We start from the raw sequence: 21901 nt of genomic DNA on the forward strand, positions 1-21901 counted from the left end.
GAGAATATGGGATAAACTTAAAACAGGCGTCGAGAATACGCTTGTCCTTCGTTCTGACAACTGCTCTCGGTTTATTTACTGACGCTCAATCAATATCGGTGGATTTAAAGGTTGCAATGCATACTATTGCACGTCTTTCATGTGTTGCTCATTTTCGTAGGACACTCACACATTCAAAAGATTGCGTCAAAATGTAGTGTATTGGGGTATTTCTATTTATTAATCTGTTGTGTTTAAGATGAATAGGGTCATTAACAAGAAAGCTGTACACGTAGTATAGACACCATGCGGGCTGCCAATTAATTTTTAATAATTATAATGTATTGTCACCGGACATTGAGCGTTAATTGAATGTTGTAGATTTTAGCTGATTGTTTTTATACGATAGCAGATATACCTCTATTTGTTTTGCGTAGGACCTAAGCAATAATTTATAAAACCTATTTAATAACCATTATAGTAAGTCAGTGTATTTAGATTTTTAATATGTCTACGATCCTACTGTTGTATATGCAAGCGCGAGGCACTTATAATTACTACATTCTATTTGGAACTATAATTAAATTGTCTACTTTTTTGCATCGAGAGTATATGTTTGAAAGTTACATCGATGTGATTATAGCGTACTACTCCCTTTAGAAATCGCCCCTTTCCGTCGCTACAGATGTACCCGACACACACACCAACAAAAGTATACGCGCCGACAAACTTATCCGATAGAGCGCGTCTCTCTATTTACTTACTGTACTTAGCAAAATTCGAATTTCGAATCCAGGAATTGTCATCATTCCGAATTCGATTTAATTTTAAACCCGAGTTCTATTTTGGAACGTCATTTAGCGCCTTTATTCTCGTCTCCCGCGCATTTTTTAGCGTATGCCGAATAACGTAAACTTTGGAGTAAAGTTTGCGGGCGTAGTATGGGTATGGCGCTCTCTCTCTGTAGATACAGATAGACACGTACCTACACAGCGGTCGGAGCGCGTGTTTTTCGGCTCTTTCGTCTGGACATAACCTCCAAATGATTCGCCGTGGATAAATTCTGTGTACATGTTGTTCCCGGTAAATCATCATTCTTCCTCGATTCCAGTGTTTTAAAATAATACACAATGGATATACCTATAAGTTACATATACGTTCGCGTAGTGTTTGTGTACTGTGAATAAAGTGATTGTGTATTTTTAGGTAATTTGTTTACCAGTTGGATCCTGTATAATTTTTACTTACACTAAGTATACACAGTGCACATTTACATACACTTTCATTATTGTAAATGTTTTGATTATAATTCAGTCAATTGTAACACATTAAACATTACACGACGTTCGACGAATCACTCCACGTTTTTGAGTTTAGAAGTTTGACACAAAATTGATGTACAACCAAAACTTAAAATTTGATAGTTTTAATCAACGAATAATAAGTGACCATTTACAAAAATATTATTTGTGTTCATTAAGTACCTATCTAGTTTTTGAAAGACATGTTTAGTGATGTGCCGATAGGTATATTTAAATTAATATCGACCCTTGCTTTGACGCTTGTACCTTGTTAGAATCTAGTATCGCGCTATAAACACTGTACCTATAACTATTTTTTTTAAATCATCTCACTTGTGCTTAGTATAACTTCCTTTATTGACCATTATTGACACCAGGTAGATAGGTAACTACTAATTTCGTTTCGTCAGTTAAAATTTAGTTTAGCACTCGGCAACTGAACGTTAATGGTAAAATCCATTATCAAGTCGATGCGACGCCATCGACGGGCCGTACGTGATGAAATTTGAAATTTCAATTTAATTAAATTTTAATTAGTGTTAAGCACCTTTATATTTGAACCATTTTTTGTGAGTGTAGAAATATAGTGCTCGAAGTTACCGAAAAACGAAACCCGGGTCGCAAAAAAACGATTCTAATTAAATGAAAAAGTACAAAACTTGAATAAATTGCAATTTCACATCTATTACAACAGTTACTTAATCAAACAGTGAATATAATAGGTACGTTTTTATATAATAATAATATTATAGTTTATAGCAGTGGCGAAGGGTGGGTCGTGCACATAAATAGTGCACACTGAACTTTGTCAGTCAAACGTCATTTTTTCATTGAACCAGTTACTAGGACAACAGTGTGTGCATATTAAACCCTGCCTAATCGAAGCCATAGTAAGATAATAATCAAAAAATATTCGTTTATCTATAAAATATCTGAGTATGCCATTAAACCATGATGCACATTTTAGATATTTTATAGATTGAAGAATATTTTTTATCTATTATGATTTGGTTTAGGCAGGGATTAACGAATTTTAAAAAACTAACCGCTATCGAAAATAGCATATTTTTTAAGATGTGTTTAATAAGCTTATTCCATATTTTTCCGAACCCGAGATATTTAGCCTGTTATACCACACCCAGTGGGGTGGGTAAGCCAGTTCCCATTAATTTTGTGTTCAATGGTTTGTGCCTATATTATTTATCCAAACTAACAAGGTGCCATAACAGGGATACTTTAATGTTTAATATATTATATTATGTACCTACCTATTTTTAATAGTGCTCGCCCGTGAAGTTAATATTCACGATTAATCTGACATAGTACTACATATTATTATCTACAACGAAAATAATTGCCGGAATAGTGTTTGAGTGACGCGCGTCTTTTACTTATCGAGAAAGCCTTGACTTGCATCTATGTTTTTTTAGTGCGTAATTCCAAGAATCTACCTAATATGCGTCCATGTTTTATCAAAACCGGTTTAGATTACTATACAATTTACAATACAAAGCACAGCTGGAATTCCTTCTGCCATTATCAAAATACCTATATAATAGTACTTATCTAATTAAGTACCTACTTACTGAATTATTATATTATACTTGCTTTTTAAAATATTGAAAATTATGTAACCTACCTATATAACTACCACCATACATAAATCGTTCGGTGTTTGAGTTTAGAACTAAGTTCATTACAGTATAATACTATAAAAAGTATTGAATGCTAGGTATATTGTCAATTATTGTGGTGCCCACACTCAGCTGACAACTTATACTAGTGGATATCTATATGGTATAAAATAAAAGTATTTATTTACCTGGGCGGCTATTACTTCAATAATTCGTGAGAAATGCGAATGCAAATAGTTTCGGCATATAGAGAATTATAAGAAACATTTGATCGTTGTGTTTAGTATGGTTTTGGATCTAGTGGGCTCGGCGCATGGCTAACAACTATTCCTCGCAAATTAGTACTAATAGAATATCCAATCTGTGTTGACTCATCTGCCCCACTTAAGATAAAAAATCGTAATTTACAATTTCATGAACTGTTTTTCGATATATCATTGGTGAGTAGGCTGTTGAGATCTGATGTAAATTGTGTACTCCAAACTGTGTCAGTCATACTTATTTCTTAATTTCATTGAACTAATACGAAATTAAAGATGGTGTTTTTTAGTTTTTTAAATTCAATTAAAACAAGTCTTTATGTAGTACCTACTTTGTATTTAAAAATTTGGCGCCCACTGCAGTTTGTCGTAGAGCTGGGTCCGTTCATGCAGATTGTAGATCTACATTACATTTACTATTTGATTAATTTGACTGACAGTGTTGATCAGTTCAGTCAAAATTTTCTATAGGTAACACATATTCTAAATGAAGTGCCAACTATAAATCACGTGTGCTATTAGAAATTAAAACAAGGAGTGAAAATAAAATCACCCATCTAGTTTCTACAATAATATGTTTATTTTTATTATGCTGCTTACTATCTATTTAAAAATAGTCAAGGCCGCCACTGAAAATAATCTTTCTGTGAAATCTCTAAAAATGTTTTTTTAACACGAAAACTTCCTGTGTTGGCAGAGAAATTTTTATTATGTATTCTAAGAATCGTGGACTGATTACCTAACTGTGGAAAAACAGAATATACGATGTCATTTTATTCACCTATATTATCGTAATATTTCATATAATAACATAATTTGTTCAGTCGTCATTTTGTAAAATGTGCCAAGTAATAATGGCCAACATATTAAGTACCTATAAAGTTTATCAACAACATTTTTAGTTTTTTTTTGCCATCCCTTCACCAACGCCATCTTCGCTCTATCATCCGTTACCGGTTTAGTTGAGATGGAGTTGCCCTCGTACCAACCACAAAGGTAAAATGCATTCTGCTACGTATATCGTTGGTCCTTTCTTTGGGGAATGCTGTAATTTTGTCCTGTCGTAATGTGGCCGAGGAACTGTAGTTTTTGGGCTTAGATGATTTGCAGAACCTCTCAATCCTTTCCCAATCGTTCAACGTTAATTCTTACACAGGGCAGTAGATTGGTCCACCGTATTAATAAAAAAATAATTAATTGCTTTAATGCGTATTCAAATAATAACTTCGACGTTCGCATTCAACACATCCAAAAGATTACACACGTATTGTAAATAAACGTATTCTCACAATGTCAAAATCTGATGCTATAGGTATAAAAGCCTGACATGTTGACAGTGATGTATTTTTGTATAATATACGTATTCATTAATTTTTTACACTGGATTTGATGCAAAACGCCTTTCGACAAAACCACAGTATTCTTATTTTAGTGCCCATTGTCTTTATGTGAAATATTTATTATAAAAAGCTAATATATATTTTGTTCAGTAAAATACTGAAGATGACTAAAATTAAAATTAAAGTCCCGTAAATATGACTGGCATAGGACTTTTTTCAGTTAGGTAGGTACATACCATAGCCTACCTACCTCCAATAGGCACCGTTCGCCACTGGTCCAGGGTGATAAAAAAAATTACCTGTTCTGGAGGTTTGTATTGACAGATTTGGTTTTTTACGAGAAATGGATGTCAGCCACTTGCTCAACCTATTAGGTCCATCTGACACACAAATTGAAAAACAATATGTGTACTTGCCAGACCCAGGATTCGAACCTGGGACCCACGGCGTTATAGTCCAACGCTTAAGCCGCGCGGCCTACCTCTATTCTATGGAGGCCCATATGATGCTATTAGGATCGGACATGGTCGAAAGAAAAAGAAGAAAGAGTAATCTTGCTATATTAATATACTTACCTAGCGGATTTCAAGACGTATTGATAATAATTACACATTGTTTTTAGTTTAGTTTGTTGACAAGACAAGTGTCCTTCAGGCGGAAGAAATCGCTCTTGATCGTTATTGAACTATGTAGCACCAAACGCTATATTATATTACATCTAGGTAGGATATTGTCAGATTCTTGTGGCAGCGCAGGCGACTCATTTAGGTGTTGGTAAAGTACACTAACACTGTTCCAAAATGATTTCATCGTGGCCGCAATGCCAGAAGAAGCTGTTCTTCCTCTACCTCCTTAATTCTTTTTTACTTGATAACATAATGACTTCCACAAAGAATTGCCAATTTTATTATTAACTGCCAAATACTGTAAAAAGTCACTACACTGATGGTTAAATTTAATAGTATCTATTGAGGGATTAATAATGAGATATTTATATAGAACGACGTGGGAAACCGTCAGTTGGTAAAATTATTGAGTACTTAGATGAGTGGGGACGATTAGGATTTTTAATGTTGATAATGTACATTGTAGGGCATAGTTAATAACGCTCACTATGTAAGCGAAACACGTTTATATTTGCAAAGCAATCTTTATTTGTTGTGACTCGTTTTATAAACCCATTTTCACCATTAAAAACAACAGCTGTTTGTTTACTTATTATTGGCAATGACCGGCTGCGGATGACACCGGTCCTGGCCATTAAAAATTATGTGACTTTAAATTCTATTTCCTCAGTCATCGTTTTTATTACTTACTCAGTTATTATTTTGGTTTTGAAAACACTGATATTAAGTCTATGGAGCCAATGTTGTTTTTTATTTAAAGAGGTAAATCAATATATCGATTGCTCTGTTTGTCGGTCCTAACCATTTATTTTGGCCATGTTGGGGAAAGTTATAATATCTATCTGTATTATGAATTGTCAATGTCATTCGAATATTGTTATGATTTATAATAAACACAATTTTATAATAATGTCACTTAATATTGCAATTTTATTGTGTCATCATAGGTATTATTAGCATTGCAATGAAACCTTTGAAAATCATATTTTTATTCAATAGTTATTTTTAAAATAAATTACGTGGCATGTTATGCACAACTTATTTTAATTTTCAGAGATCTTTTTGCCATTATGTCATGTTAATTATGCATTATTATATCATATTGTTGCACCTTCGCACTGCAAATTATTGACATGCGTGAAAATCTGTTTACCGCCCAAACGTCAGAATCACGGCCCTTATCGCGCGTCTATTTGACGCTTTAGGGGAGGGATGTGAACTTGTATAATAAAGAAATATCTTCATTCCCGTGTTCACTTCCACTTGTCGTTCATTAAAATGTCAGAATCGCGATCTGATTATCAGTAAAAAATGGTTTAGCAGCTGTTGTGACAGCCGCAATTATTTGGCAAAATGGCGGGCGCCTGATCGACTGCCCTTGCACCGGGAGCGCTACAGTCACTACATTGTAATTTATTGCATGCTATCGTTTTTCTTTACTATGTAGTCATACAAAATAATACATCAACATTAATTAATTCATACTATTATTAAAATATTAATCGTTCAATTTCCACGCCTGTTACGGTTACATAGCCAATATTCATGTCATTTGCATCGATTATAATTTATAATGAGTATTTTCTAATATGTATTTCATTATATTCAATCATGCCACATATTGATTTATTTAATTTTTATCAAATTACAATCTTGCATTAAAATTTTCTTTTTTTTCTTTCGACCATGTCCGATCCTAATATGATCATAGGGCCTCCACAGAGTGGAGGTTTGTATTAACAGTTTTTTTTTTTTTTTTTACGAGAAATGGAATTGAGCCACTTGCTCAACCTATTAGGTCCATACCCTGACAGACGCAAATTGAAAAACAATATGAGTACTTGCCAGACCCAGGATTTGAACCTGGGACCCACGGCGCATAGTCAATCGCTTAAGCCGCGCGGCCACCGTGGGTATTAAAATAATACTTGTTAAAGAATACTGACTGTTGAGCTAATAAATATTTCAATTTAAAAGCAGGCATTTCAAGAAATTTCAAATGCATATTAAGTAGGTAGTAACTTTTTATTGTTTTTTAAGCTTTTAAACGAGGCAAGTAAGGAAGAGCCATTAGTAAGTCAGGCAATCCCATTCCTGAGTATCATAAATCGATTAAAGTTATTGTAATGTATTGTAATTTTATTCGAACTTTATTGCTGTGATTAGAGATTATATTTTCCCTGGAACTGCATTTCAGTTTGCAGCCAACTTCAAGCTGCAACGTAAACTACATGCAAAACGATGGAACTCTTATACTATTACGGGTTTCTTTTCTTTATTTGAAATATATATTTATTGGTTTAAAAAAGACACATTGAGCACATAACAAATTATTAATTGAAGACGTTCACAAAATGAAATTTAGAATAAAAAGTACAGGTAAATCAAATTAGTAGAGAAAAAAATAAGCCAAAAAATAAATCTATAGCAAAAGAAATAAGTTAAAATAAACAATAATTCAAGAAAAATGCAAATTAAAAAAAGAAAATACATATCACACCACTAGACACGTCTACATAATATGTAGATTATATAGGGAGTGCATTTTCCAGCCACACAGCCTTCGCTATTGGTGAGCCTGACATGAGGAAACAGCTTTCTCACCTGAAATAGGCCATGGCTGCGACCACGCATGTAATTGTCGGATTCATAGAAATTCAAATTATTCTAGAATATCAGGATTGGAAACTATATCACGTGAGAGCCGGGAAAAATGCTTTAAGAGCAGAAGCTAGTGACCTACGAGCTTCGAAATAATGAAAGGCGAGCATGCCTTGAAGAAAGTTAGCCGGAAAATACTCGTTTGAGAAACTGTCAAAAGGAAATATATATGACTTTAAATTAAAGATTTCGAAGAAATAACGATAGGTATATTTTATTTTTGTTGTTATTGAATAATTAGGTTAGGGTTAATCTAATTGAAACAGTACTATTTGCAAACTATCGCCGTATTTTGTAAGATACGTGGAAATGTTCAACGAAGCTCTCGTCATTTGATAAAATGTTATACGAACTCATGTTTCACGTACTGCGGCGCACGAATAAGTGTCCCACGATGAACTGCATACGTACAACTTACATGTAACCAAGACGTCGTTGCTAAACGCTTATTACTGTCTCATTATGTACAAAGGTTTTTCTTGAACATCTTGTAATGTAACGAATCCATTATTTCACACGTCCAAGAGAAAATTTACCACCGCGAATGCCGCATTTCCCAAGAGCCTCAGTTCGATCGAACCGTGTTGTGTTGTTTTATTTCTCGTGTATCGAGAAAGTAAAGTGCACGCCTCAGGTTGCGACCTCCGACCTTCGCTATGACGTCCGAACCCGCGGAAGAATAATTGAGCCCATATGCACAGAAGTAGCGTTATCGTGAAAACGGTTGTAGATATTGGCAGTTGAACATTTCAGTTGATTGTTGTGGAGATAGCCATTATCGAAAATATTTAATTCTGATGAATAAAGGTTGTTCCAGTAATTGAGAAAACGTTTTTTTATGCAAAAATCTTTATTGGACAAACCACCATGTTTATAATGAAATATACGGTAACAAATTTAACGCTGTTTTTCCGTATAGCATAAAATAATCGTACAACTCTGATTTTGATGGTAACATTCTTTATCCTAAGTTTTTAAGTGAGTCACTTGATGTGATGTCCATTTCAACATTTATTGGGATAAATTCCAATATATTTTTTAACCAATTAGCGTTGCCCTCACAAAATGCAAACAAAACAAAATGTCTTCCATTTTATTTGCATCCTGTTGGATTTTATTTCCCAAAACTTGGAAAATAAATTATTTAGTTCAAAGGTTAAAAATATTGTATTGCACAATTTTTGACATCACTTACCCACATAATACACCTAAGTATATTTTCTTGATAATTTTTCCGTTAAAAGTTTCATAACTTTGACCGCTATTCCTTTTTGACGTAATAATTAGTTTCATTAATGACACGCGTCTTTTGAACAAAAAGATTCAGATTTTATACTCTGAAGAGTAAAAACAAATTTATCGCAATAGCAAATGGAAATGACACGACCTTCCGCAAGCACGAATTGTGTGTATGTACGCACTATGTCGTCTACGGCATAGATATGGGTGTACGTATAAACAGCGTAGGTACAGACCGACAAACTTCTCTGTAGAATGGGATGGGGGAGCCACTTTCGAAAACTATCCAATCAAGACTCGTGTAAGTGAACAAAATCTGACATTCGAATGAATTTTTCAAAATGGCGTCCTATGGTAGTTCGTAGTTCTATTTTTGGCCATTCTACAGATAAGTTTGTAGGTCTGTACCCCGCGCGGTCAGCTTAGACTGTCTACTGTCACCTATTGTTAGAATATTAAAGTAATATCTGGCGAGTGCATTCATACGTGTATGCCGCGTAATTTAAACCGATTTACCGAAAAACAGCCTTATCGTGATAATGCTTGTTTTCCGCACATGGGCTCAATTCTTCATCTTCTACTCGCTCATTCACAATATTATCGCTGTCAGTCGATTCCCTTACTCCCAGGAGAGGTCTCCCGATAAAAGGGGTCAAAATTATTAATATCGCGCTTTTAAAACACTGATAACTTTTAAATTTATGAATAAATAAATAATATAAGATTGTTGTCGTTACCCTGGTCAATTTTTTAAATTTATTATTATTATGTGAGTCATCTGTGTATCTTTCAATGCAGCATATAATAAAATAAGTATAACACGAGCGGATAAGTTATTACGACAACACTGATAAGTGATAAGAATGATAAGGAAATTTATGTTTGTTGTGTTCCTATTCGGGGAAATGGCGTTTTAGTCTGCGACGCATTTAAATATTGTATCATCAGCATAATTTAAGTCACTTGAAATCAAATTGCATTGGTTTTAGAGGCCACCAATCATTGGCGAGTGGTGGAGGTAGTAAATAGTGCACACTAAACTTTGTCAGTCATACAAATTTGTTTTCATTGCACCAAGCATACAAATTGCAGGTAATATTGGTTAGCTTTTAAAATTTAATTTATCTGAAAGTACCTCCTAAACAAAATCATAATAGTTCAGGTATGCTATGGGCGATACGACAAAAATAATGCACAGTTTTTCAGCCATACTTATTTGTCTTGTGTAATTCTTTATAATTAATTAAGCCATGCCTATACTAGATCATAATCAATAAAAAATACTTATTCTTCTAACATATCTAAAATTATGTATATTTTAATGGCATTATTTTTTTTACTTTGAATTTTAAAAACTAACAAACACGTAGCGCAGTGTGCACTATTAGTGTCCAATCTGAACAGCCTACCTCCACTCTTCGCCACTGACACCAGCTATAGATGAAATTTAAAATACGCTAAACTTATGATTTCTTTACATGGACATTTCATCTCCTTATGAATCGGACAGATGTGGCAACACAATAAATAATACTTAATAATCACTGATAAGATAAGACGATCTGGAGCAGCGTTTTTTTTGCCAGATCTTCTGTTTTTTTTTAATAAAATATATATCTGGCGTATGGCGTTAAATGTACGCTATTTTTAAATTTTGATAAAATGTAGTACTTTTATTCTGCCAACTAGACTATTTTCCACTATGTGGAATATTATTTACCTTTTTATCCACGAAAGTTGACAGCACTGGTTACAAGATGTCCTTAGTTTAGCAGTGGATCGAGAAGATCGGCTCACAGCCGGGTTGTGGATGTACGACTCGGACTAAACGAAAAATTCAAAATATTTCTCTATCAGGCCAGACGGTATGCGAGTACCTACCCTCGTGTGATTTGTGACTTCTGCTTATTATTTATTTAACATGTATTGTAAGTCTTCCTGTAGATTTGCATTCGTAGACCGCTTCTGTATCGTCATGTCATGAGCCTACCTAGTTTGGGTGAGTCTTGGATTGACCTGTTTCAGATTCTAGATTTTCGCTAATTAAGTATGCCAGTCGCATTGAAAGGTGTAAAACGTAATTCCTACTACCGCGATAATACGAGGGTGGGTCAATAATTCCTTAGAAAAAAGCATTAAAACAGTTTTTATTTTTGTTTTTTGTTTTTATTTCTCAACATAATCTCCTTGGAGCTCAATACACAGAGCAACCCTAAACCCTAAACAGCTGGATCAAATAAGTCATCAAGAACTAGTGAACTACAAAAGTGCAAGGAGCGGCGTTCATACAGCGGTGGATCGATCCTTCCTGACGATGATAATGAAAAAGTTTGACAACCATTTCGTTACATGGTGGGGTCTGTCGAATATATACGTAATAGCCATAGCCCGCGTGATATCACAATATAATTTATAAACCCTGTTGGGAATCGATTGTACGAGGGTGGGTCAATAAGTCCTTAGAAAAGCCGACAGGTGGCGCGACTAGTACTGCAAGCGGTTTGTTTTCATGCAGCGGCACTACCGATTCAGTATGCTGCGAAGTTTCAATCAGATTGGTCGGGTTGTTGTTTTTTATTTTCGTACATTTAAAAAAAAATTTGCTTGTTTACAAAAATGGAGAAAATTGAGTTTAGAGCTGTTATTAAACATTTTAATATAAAAGGGTTAACAGCAAAGGAAATAAAAAATGAGTTGGATTTAGTTCACGGCATATCTGCTCCTTCACTTGCAACTATTTATAACTGGTTAAATGAATTTAAACGTGGTCGTACATCAACAAAGGATGAACCACGCTCAGGACGTCCTGTAGAGGTGACTACATCAGAAATGATCAATAAAATCCACGATATGGTGTTAAGTGACCGAAGATTAAAGTTGAGTGAGATAATTGAGGTTACAGGGATCTCAAAAGGTAGCGTCATTTCTATTTTACATGACAAATTGGGCATGAAAAATATTTCTGCAAGATGGGTGCCGCGTTTGCTCACAGTCGACAATAAACGCAATAGGGTGGTGGCCTCTAAAGCCCTGTTGTCGCTCATGCAACGCAATCCGGATGAATTTTTTCGTCGCTTTGTGACTGTAGATAAAACATGGATACACCACTATACTCCCGAGACGAAAGAACAGTCAAAGCAGTGGATTGCGAAAGGCGAACCATGTCCAAAGAAGGCGAAAACCGTAAAATCAGCTGGTAAGGTTATGGCTACTGTATTTTGGGATGCACGTGGAATTATTTTCGTTGACTATTTGGAAAAAGGAAAAACAATAACAGGGGATTATTATGCATCTTTATTGGACCAGCTAAAAAACAAAATTGAAGAAAAACGGCCTCATTTAAACAGGAAAAAAATCCTCTTTCATCAGGACAATGCCCGTGTTCACACATGTTTACGATCAATGGCTAAAATTGAAGAATTGAAGTTCGAATTGGTCGACCACCCACCGTATTCGCCAGATTTAGCCCTTTTTCCTTTTCCCAAACTTAAAAAAATGGCTAAGTGGACAACGTTTTTTTTTCAAATGAAGAAGTCATCGATCGGACAAATGCTTATTTTGAGGACCTTCCGAAAACTTATTTTTCTGACGGTTTAAAAAAAAATTGAGAAACGTCTAACCAAGTGTATTGAGCTCCAAGGAGATTATGTTGAGAAATAAAAACAAAAAACAAAAATAAAAACTGTTTTAATGCTTTTTTCTAAGGAATTATTGACCCACCCTCGTATCATCACAAGTTTTTTTGGAATAAGTTTATTGGGCCACACATACTGAGTATGGGTAGTTTCATCCGAAACTTGAGTACACAAACTGGTGACAGTATTTCCAACTCATCTCTAGTAATTACTCGCATTGGCACTTCAAACTTGCATCTCTTGACTCTCATCGTGCACACGTTGTTTGACATAGTTTTAGTTTATATGTAACGACGTTTAATGTGTTCACCGATATATTCGCTTCAAATATCAGAAATTACAGAGACGCAGAAACTAACAAACTCACTTGACGCCATGTTGATTTACGACTTACGTGATTATCCCTATCGGTTCAAAAATTGATGCATGACATATGTGCATATTCCTTTCGATTTGGGTTGATCCATTGATAGCGTCCAATTCAGGTGGAAATTTTTATTGTCTGACCTCTTAATGAAAAAAGTATTGCTGTTTGGAATTTTAAAAAAAAACACATTTCTAAGAATATATATTATATAAGATACATACTTATCGCAGAAGTCTATTCGCTTGCCCACAGTTTCAGAAGCACCAGTCTAATGAACACATTCGCGGAATCGTTACTCGATAGTTTTCCTTATCACGGCCGAATTCTTGCACGCTTTTCGCGGGGAACTGTATTGTATTATTTTATAATTTAATTTCTGCGCAGATGGAATGAATGTTAAATTCTCGGTAAACGAATTGTTCAGATGGCTGATAATATCTAATCGGCGGCGAAGGTCGACGGTTTATTACAACTGGTTATTTACTGCAGCGTGTATTTTTTATTAAGTATTTATAATCCACTCGTATTTTATCCTAGTGGAGTTTTTGATACTTCATTTTGTTTGTCATCGTTTTTTGTTTTTACTTTGTTCCGAAATCAATTCTATTTCTGTTTGTAATTGTAAATGGTACTAGATGTCAGGGCCTGAGTAGGGCCGCGTGCTTTTGTAATGTTTTTTTAACGTTTTAAGTGACAAATTTGATAAGTCTGCCCAAAACATACAAATTATATTATGTTCAATAGAAAATAATAACATATTTTTTATACATCACGGGATATATTTAATCAAATGATTTTTACGCCTAATTAGATATAGGGTGATAACTGCTCCTAACTTATTTAAACACATTATATGCAATCACTCGCCAATGTTATTATCTCTAGTCTCTTTGGAGCATCTCGAACTCCGATCTTCAAATAAAAAAAAATACAATTACGGAGTCAAACAATGTTTTGTATTTTATGATCTTAACACGACGCCACCCACGTACCTACATACTTAGATCAGCTTTTTTGTTGTAAATGCATTTTCATATACCTACATACAACATCAGAGCGGTGTAGTGCGAATCGAGTTTGTTTGCAGGGTTCCGAGCTTGGCCACACAACACGACGTGTACCGCTATTTTGTTATACACTGCCGAATCATTTGCAGGAATTGAACACATGTTATTTCTTTGCCATATCACTGTCACTGCTCTAGGCTTAGCAGTAATGTTCCCTTGACTGGACTGGACTTGTCGCATTATGTGGCCAAAGTATGCTAACCGTATAGTGTTGATTTTTCGTCCTTTTGACATTTGTAACTCCTTTTTCCTGCATGCGTTTTCATCTATCTATACCAGCGGTTCCCAACCTGTTTGTACTCTAGAGCACATTCTAAAATATCGGTAGGGTGGCGGGCACCACCTATTTTTCATCGACAAACTTCTTCCATAACTTCTCATTTTCCCATAATTTATTTTCTTATACTCATAATTTATTAATAAATAATATACAAAAATGTTTCAAAATAATAAAACTATTATTCAAATTGCATACACACAGAGAAATGTATTTACAAAACGTAAACAAAGTAAACAAAAAACACAAATACAAAGAAAACATTTTATAAAAAAAAATAGAATATCAATATGTCAATGTGATCTTTGGCATTGCATATCATTGGCCAGTGCCTCATAATTAGGAGAGTATGACGATAATCCTGTTAGCAAACAATCATAAATATGCTCATCGGTGAGTCGAGATCTATATCTTGATTTTATTAAGTTCATGTTTGAAAACAATGATTCGCATAAATATGTCGAACCGAAAAATGATTCAATTTTATATGCCGCTTTTTTCAAAAATGGGAACTTTTCTCTGTCCACTGTATTCCAAAAGTCCTCTGATATTAAGTATTTAAGCAAAATATCATTCTTAAGCTCCAAAATTTCTAACTCTAGTTCTTCTGTCTTACCTTGAACAAAATCTGCAATACATGCGGCCATTTCCATTACATTTATTTGGCAAGTAAAAGGATTCATACAGAAGGAAACAATTGGCGAATAGTGGCGGGCACATACGAATCGTTCCACGGGCGCCATGGTGCCCGCGGGCACGGGGTTGGGAACCCCTGATCTATACAGTCTTTACAGCTACACTATTCAAAGACATTACCGTGTCATTCAAGAGATTTAAGAGTAATTGATACAGAGATAATTTAAGAGAAAACACATTTAACCTAAATAATAAGTGCCTGCGTGTACACTAAAACCCCAAAAAATCACTGACAATAATAGTTAACAAATGCCGAAGTGGTTTAAACGTACATACCACTGTCAAATGTAACAAATCTTACAAAAGATTCGTATAATTTTCTTTCCGTAGTTCTAAACTCACCTGGGACATACACCTAAGTCAACACCTGACCAAGCCATGAACCCCAATGACAATGTTGTTTAAACATACAACATGAGCGTGAAGTACTATAGTTTTGACAGAAAAACCGAGCGAAAGAAGCCGATGTAATAGGCTTTATGTAAGAGCAGTCAGAAATAATAACGGTAACAATATTTTAATTTACCCTTTGTAATTCGTACGCAGTAGAAAAAATCGCAATCTGCGCAATTTCAAGGTCAAGTTGTTTAACTACTATAGTAAGTGAAACAAACACACAGGCTTTAAGGTGATACATCAGTGAAACTGCAAATAATTTTCAATTATAGGCGCGACGACATTTTTGACTCGCTGCCATTCGGAGAGAGAACGTGATGGCGACGGGCGTATTAATTCTTAAATCGTGTAAAGATGACTAAAAACGTTACCCGTTTACTTTTAAAAGAAAACATCTCAATGAATATATTATTGTTACTGATAGAACAATAAACAGGAAATTAAATGGACACATGTTGGATTTATATGACAAATTATATTTCGTTTGACATGCGTCATTTGCACCCGCAATCCGCGCATCGCCTAGCCACGATCTTTTTAGACCGTGCCTCAACTGAGGTATATATAGCCTTAAGAAAATCACATGCATATAATATTATGGTGACCACCGGATAAAAGGATAGCGCCTTACGCACTGGACTACGAGGGTAGCAGTAACATGCTCCATTCACTGATCAAAACGTTCAGCTTGCAGGATCTAAAGCTGTACAATTATCTCTACGGGTTATTTTTAACTCTGGTTTCTACACATTTTTTACTTTTACTTATCGTCAGATATTATAAATATTAACTGTTGCAATCATAACATGTTCGAGGTGCAATTTAAATACTGACGAATACGTCAATTTGCATTGCTGCGTCATTCATTTTGCTTTTGCGTGGTGCATACTCATTTTTTTAATGTCAATGTAAACATTATAAACCGTACATACTGATTTGTTTCGAATCCAATCTTTGTCTCCTTTTTATTGACATTCCTGCCGAGGAGTCAGTAACTGGTGGCCATTGATATAATATATTTTATAGCATGATACATAGACGCTACAATAAAATAGACGGGGCCGGTGTTGTCGGTGTTGCCAGTGGGCGCAGACCGGTTTCGCAAAACCGTTACTCGGGTATACCGCTGGCCCGACAACGACTCCTCAACTCGACTCTCCAAGACAGAATCCAAAATTAATACATAAAAGAACATTATAGCGAATATAATATTACTTTCCCGAACACTGCAATAAATGCAGAAGAAGCTAGCGCGCTGTGGCTAATTGCTCTGCAAGTACCTAGTTATTTCTTCAATAATAATATATTTTTTTTAATAATAATTAATACAATATCATAATAATTGAACGCGCAGCACTTGATGTCAAACTATGAAACAGTTCTATGGCAAGATGTCGGAAAAACCTTGTTCCTATAGAGATGGAGCTTAGGTGATGACAAAAAGGGCCCATTAGGACCAATGATTAGGTTAGCTACCGGTCAATCTAGCAAATTTTTCAACAGGGCGGAAACAGGTTACGAAGGGTTTAATTGAATTTTAAAAACTAATTAGCACCATCTGCAATTTGTATTTATCTCTGATCTGAACAGCGTACCTCCACCATCGCCACTGCCTAATATACCATAAACCTATTTAACCGTGTATAAGTAAATGCATTTACATTTATAGTTTTTTTTAAATGAATTAACTCATTTAGTGCCAACACCGCGACTGGCGCGTTTGGAGTAATTGTCCATTAGATATAAATTAACGTGTTATTTAAATGTGGTAATCAAAAGGTCAGCAGTGATTGTGTTAAGCCATTCCTATACCAAACTATAATCGATAAAAAATATTCTTCTATTTAAAATTATGTATGGTTTAATGAATGGCATAATTTTAGATATTTTATAGATAAACGAATATTTTTTACCATTATCTATGGCTTGGATTAGGAAATGTTTAATTGCATTTTAAAAATTAACAACCACTATATACACATTGTAGCCTTAATTTAATAAAAACAAAAAATAAGTTCGAGTGACAAAAGTAGTGTGCACTATTTATGTCAGATCAACACAGCGTACCTCCACCCTTCGCCACTGATAGGTCGGTCGTGAGGCCTAATGAAAATAGTGTAGTAGGTACTTAGTTAGTTGTTCAACAATATTACGTAGTAGCAGTGAAAAAATCGCACTACATACAGGCATTGAGAAAATTACATTAATGTACATTGTTCATATTCAGTATTGTTACCTCACTTGGGGAACGACATAGGATCTTCCACACGGAAAGCGAATGACTTCGAGGACCGCCAGTTTTTGAATATTAAATATAGGGAGCCATATTGTAATTTTTGACTGGTAGTAACTAGTAGCTATAACACGACGCATTCTAAATTTAAATTTATATTATTTTAAATTTTATAAGTCCACAAGCAAAAATAACATCACACACCTGTTCACACATATTGCTCATAACATTACTAATACATTCACAAATCATTACGTAATAGTAGTTTTTAGAAAATTACCAATAATACGTTTTTCAATTTCTATACAGCAGTTGCCAGACAAGACGAGGTAAATATTGAAGTGTCCTAAAAAGTGAAGAAACATGTCTTTCAAGTGATCAGTGGAAATCAGAAGTGCATTTTAACATAAAGTGTAATTGATTTTGTGGCCGAATGAAGTGCGACGCGATGAAATGATTATATCGGCTGTGTGTCTGGTGCAGTGGAACCGTTCGCCTTGCAAAATGTGCGGCGGTTCAGGGTTTTGTCTGTTGAGAGTGTCGGAAGCCAAGGCCCGTTGGCAGAGGTAGAAGTGTTTGTGAAGAAGCGAATGCAGAGGGCGATGGTGCTGAGGCAAAACCAGTTGGATTGCTTCGATGCTGAGATTTCGGTTTGTTCTTTTTTAATGGGTTTTATTTTGTCGCTCACAGTTTTCAAACTATCATAAACCACAAAGACTGATGTAGGTATAACACGATGCAGGTCTTGATAGATTCCAAAAAATGAATCGTATTACAATCGGGTAAAAACCACTACAGTTTGCGTTAATTTGCTGTAAATTGCAGCCTCGCGTGTCTTCGTTCTAAAATGCACAGAGGCGTGCATCTTAATAAACACTACGACGTGCGCATACATATTATTGGAGAATATATAAATATATTCGGACAATAAAATAATAATATAATATACTCTTTTCACAAAGTGCCGACTAGGGAATCCAATCCCGAGCCAAAATTCTGATCCCGGGATTTCGGGATTACAATTTGACAATCCCGGGATTGGCATTTTTTTTCCATTGTTAATATAATTTTTTTATATTTACAAATAACATTGATAACATCGGTCAAAAATAAATCTAGTACTTATAATTTATACTAAGTATATACTTAAGACATTTATTATTAATATTGTATCTTGGAAATACATAAGTTTAATGGAGCAAATAATATTGTAATATAAATAATAATGTGAATTTAATATGAGATTGCTGTTTCTGATAGTAAAGACTTAATGAATGGGTTAGCAAGATTTAAAATAGTAAAGCAAATCATGCTGTACTTATGGCCTTTCCGCTTCATAATCTAATTAGTCAGCCAAATATGAAACTGCCGTAAAACGTATGAGATCTGGTGGAATTAATGCGAAGCATTGTTTTTCCCAATCTTTCTCATTTTTATTAATTTATGTGAAAGAATAAAATGAATCGGCAACTTACACATGGGTATAAATCAAACTTCATTCAAACTCAGTTTATTTATAATGTAGTTATTTGTTATTAAAAGTATTTTTCTGTTGTATTTTCGTTTTTTATTTTATTTCACCATAACAATTGATAAACAAAATCAATCCCGAAAGTTTCGAGATTATGTTTATCAATCCCGGGATTCATAGGTATCGAAAATAGCTCGGGATCCCGGAATCATAATATGCTCTTATATTTTATTGATACCTATGTGGTTATTAAAACGACAATTTCTATAGTACTTAGTAATGTCATAGTTTATTTATTTGACAGATTTGAAACATGACGTTTCGCGCAATGAAGTGACCATAGCCGACCACAGTGCCATTTAAGCCAAGGGGGTGATTTGGATTATTTTGCTTGGTGAAATATTGTTTCGCTTTGTGAATTTTCTACTTTTTTCTTGGTTATTCCAAAGTTTATTTGATTTTTTTTTCTAAATGTTTATTAAACTGTCCAAGCTACCAAGAGGTATGTTTGTGAGACGTAAGTACCTATTTAAAATATTTTTATTAATTATCTCATTTGAATATCTACCAAAGTTCATTAGTTTATATTATTATTATTGTGGGTATTCTTCAGGCATTCCATTCATGGGCCCCCAGGCTAGGAGCTTTGTCGGGCCCCCATACCTATCGCTAAGGATAAAGGCAGTGTGACGCTTTACAGTAGCGTTTTCCAAATGGTGTACACGGAAAAAATAATATGTATATTTAGTGTTTTATTGTACATTATATAATACATCCATTTGAATTATGGAGGTGTCGACTATTGATATACAATTAAAAATTGTATCGTACAACCGCATAATTTTAAATAATAATATTGTTGAAGGAAAATAGCGTCGCAGGCGCCTTTTTTTTAAGTACTAAATCAAATTTGTGATGTGTGTTTATCTCACTTATCTGGTGGACTCGCCTCGCCGGGCCCCCAGGCTAGAGCCCTGTCAGCCCCCCCCCTTGTGGGGGCCATGATTCCCTTATATGCACTTATAATCATATTACAATGTGTTATAGTCGAATATTTAATTTAGTATAAGTATAGACAACTACAATATAGTAATTACATAAATCTTTGACAGCTGATTTTATGACGTTCCTCGTATATAGGGTCTGAAGCTGCTGAAAACGAAAATCCGGGTCCTTATAAAAATCCGGGAATTTTATATAAAAAATATATCAAAAAATCCTGATGTGTGAATTACTTCATGATACATATACTTACATTTATTATATCTGGTGAGTATTTGCCTCAAAAGTCGACACAGAAGATGTGTCCTACCGTAGCTGATTGTATATCGATTCAATGTGGTAGACACTAGGTAATTATTACACCTACTTAATGATGGCCCAAAAATATTTCATATTCGGCGAATTTGCCTCTCGAGTTTTCATTTCTTACTGTTGGGTCCACAGTCTCTATACTTTGATAACTAGGTACTCTAGATGAGTGTGGAATATAATATAGCTAGTGTGCGATGATGTGTATAATTCTGGTAATTTGCAATCACTCCAAATCTGCAGATGCGAAACAGAAGAAGCTCGTTACATGTTCCCTCACACGTCACGCACGCCGACAGGTGACGACCACTGATATAAATAAATGTCAGCTCGTGTTATCTTCAATCCAATCCCTGCCACATACACCCTTACATATAACTGTCTCCGAAGACCCCACCCCGTTGTTTGTTTAAATTTCACAATTTGACGCACATCGAGGTGTTTACGTTATCCAGGTTTGATTCCCTCGTAATTCCAAAACTCTTCAGCCGTTGGTTCCAGCAAATAAAATTGATCAACTTTGAAATGGCTATGTACTGTTTCTTTGGCAGATATTTTCAGCGAATATCCTCCACGCCCAATGTGTATGTCCAATAAGTTATAATTATTATCTATCAATCTAATGATTATGACAAGAAATATTAACTATCTTCGACCATGTCCGATTCTAATATGATCATAATATATGGGCCTCCACAGTGGAGGTTTGTATTGACAGATTTTGTTTTTACGTGAAATGGATGTTAGCCACTTGCTCAACGTATAAGGTCCATTCTCTGACTTTTACACAAATTGAAAAACAATATGTGTAGTTACTTACTTAACTATTGCCTACATATTATTTTAATATCTACTCTATTATTATTATTTCTAAATTTTTCAAAACTGTTGACGTTAGCGTAGGGGCGACGTTTGTTACTTACAACTCAATTGGTCAATTGGTCAATTTGTACTCCACCATTCTTTGCCGCTACAAAAATTTCTCTAATCTGAGTAAAACTCGTTTTTTTTTCAATAATACGTAACCATATTGTTATGTAATTATATCTAATCAAGTTCAACTTTCGAAATTACTTCAATATTTTAAAATAGGCCACGTTAAACCCACATAATTAAATGATAATATATACGAGTATATATGAAAGCCAGACGCAATATACTGCCCCCATAAGCAAAAAGGCAGCTTTTTGCCAAAGTCACAATTTGAGATAATGAGACATTAACGTTTTTTCAACTTTTCTTAATAAATTTTTAAATAATGGGGATGAATCATTTGATAATATGGTATAAGCAAAAACTAGTATGTTTTCAATCGATGCTGTGTTTCTGCTTATGAAACTCGTTATAATGTCTTTTTGTTTAGAATAACTACCGTTTTTGTGAAAAAACGAAAAACAATGTGTCGATT

At 34.6% G+C, this 21901-nt stretch overlaps 1 protein-coding gene across 6 annotated transcripts in view; it reads left to right on the forward strand.

Moving 5' to 3' along the window:
* Smr (nuclear receptor corepressor smrter) overlaps positions 1-21901 on the forward strand; it is a 436555-nt gene that overhangs the window by 244016 nt on the left and 170638 nt on the right. The window contains exons 1-2 of one of the 6 annotated variants that reach the window (XM_085950576.1): positions 945-1185; positions 18024-18361. The exons of 2 other annotated variants lie outside the window; for them this stretch is intronic. In XM_085950576.1, the coding sequence (XP_085806702.1) occupies positions 18302-18361 (60 nt within the window). In that variant the 5' untranslated portion in view covers positions 945-1185; positions 18024-18301. Of the gene's footprint in view, positions 1-944; positions 1186-18020; positions 18362-21901 lie in introns of those variants that run through there. 3 more of the 6 variants (XM_085950574.1, XM_085950579.1, XM_085950578.1) reach the window with 3 other exon arrangements.

Source organism: Rhyacophila brunnea, unplaced genomic scaffold (assembly GCF_057557595.1).
Source record: "Rhyacophila brunnea isolate RB1 unplaced genomic scaffold, BYU_Rbru_1.0 scaffold_23, whole genome shotgun sequence".
NCBI lineage: Eukaryota > Metazoa > Arthropoda > Insecta > Trichoptera > Rhyacophilidae > Rhyacophila > Rhyacophila brunnea.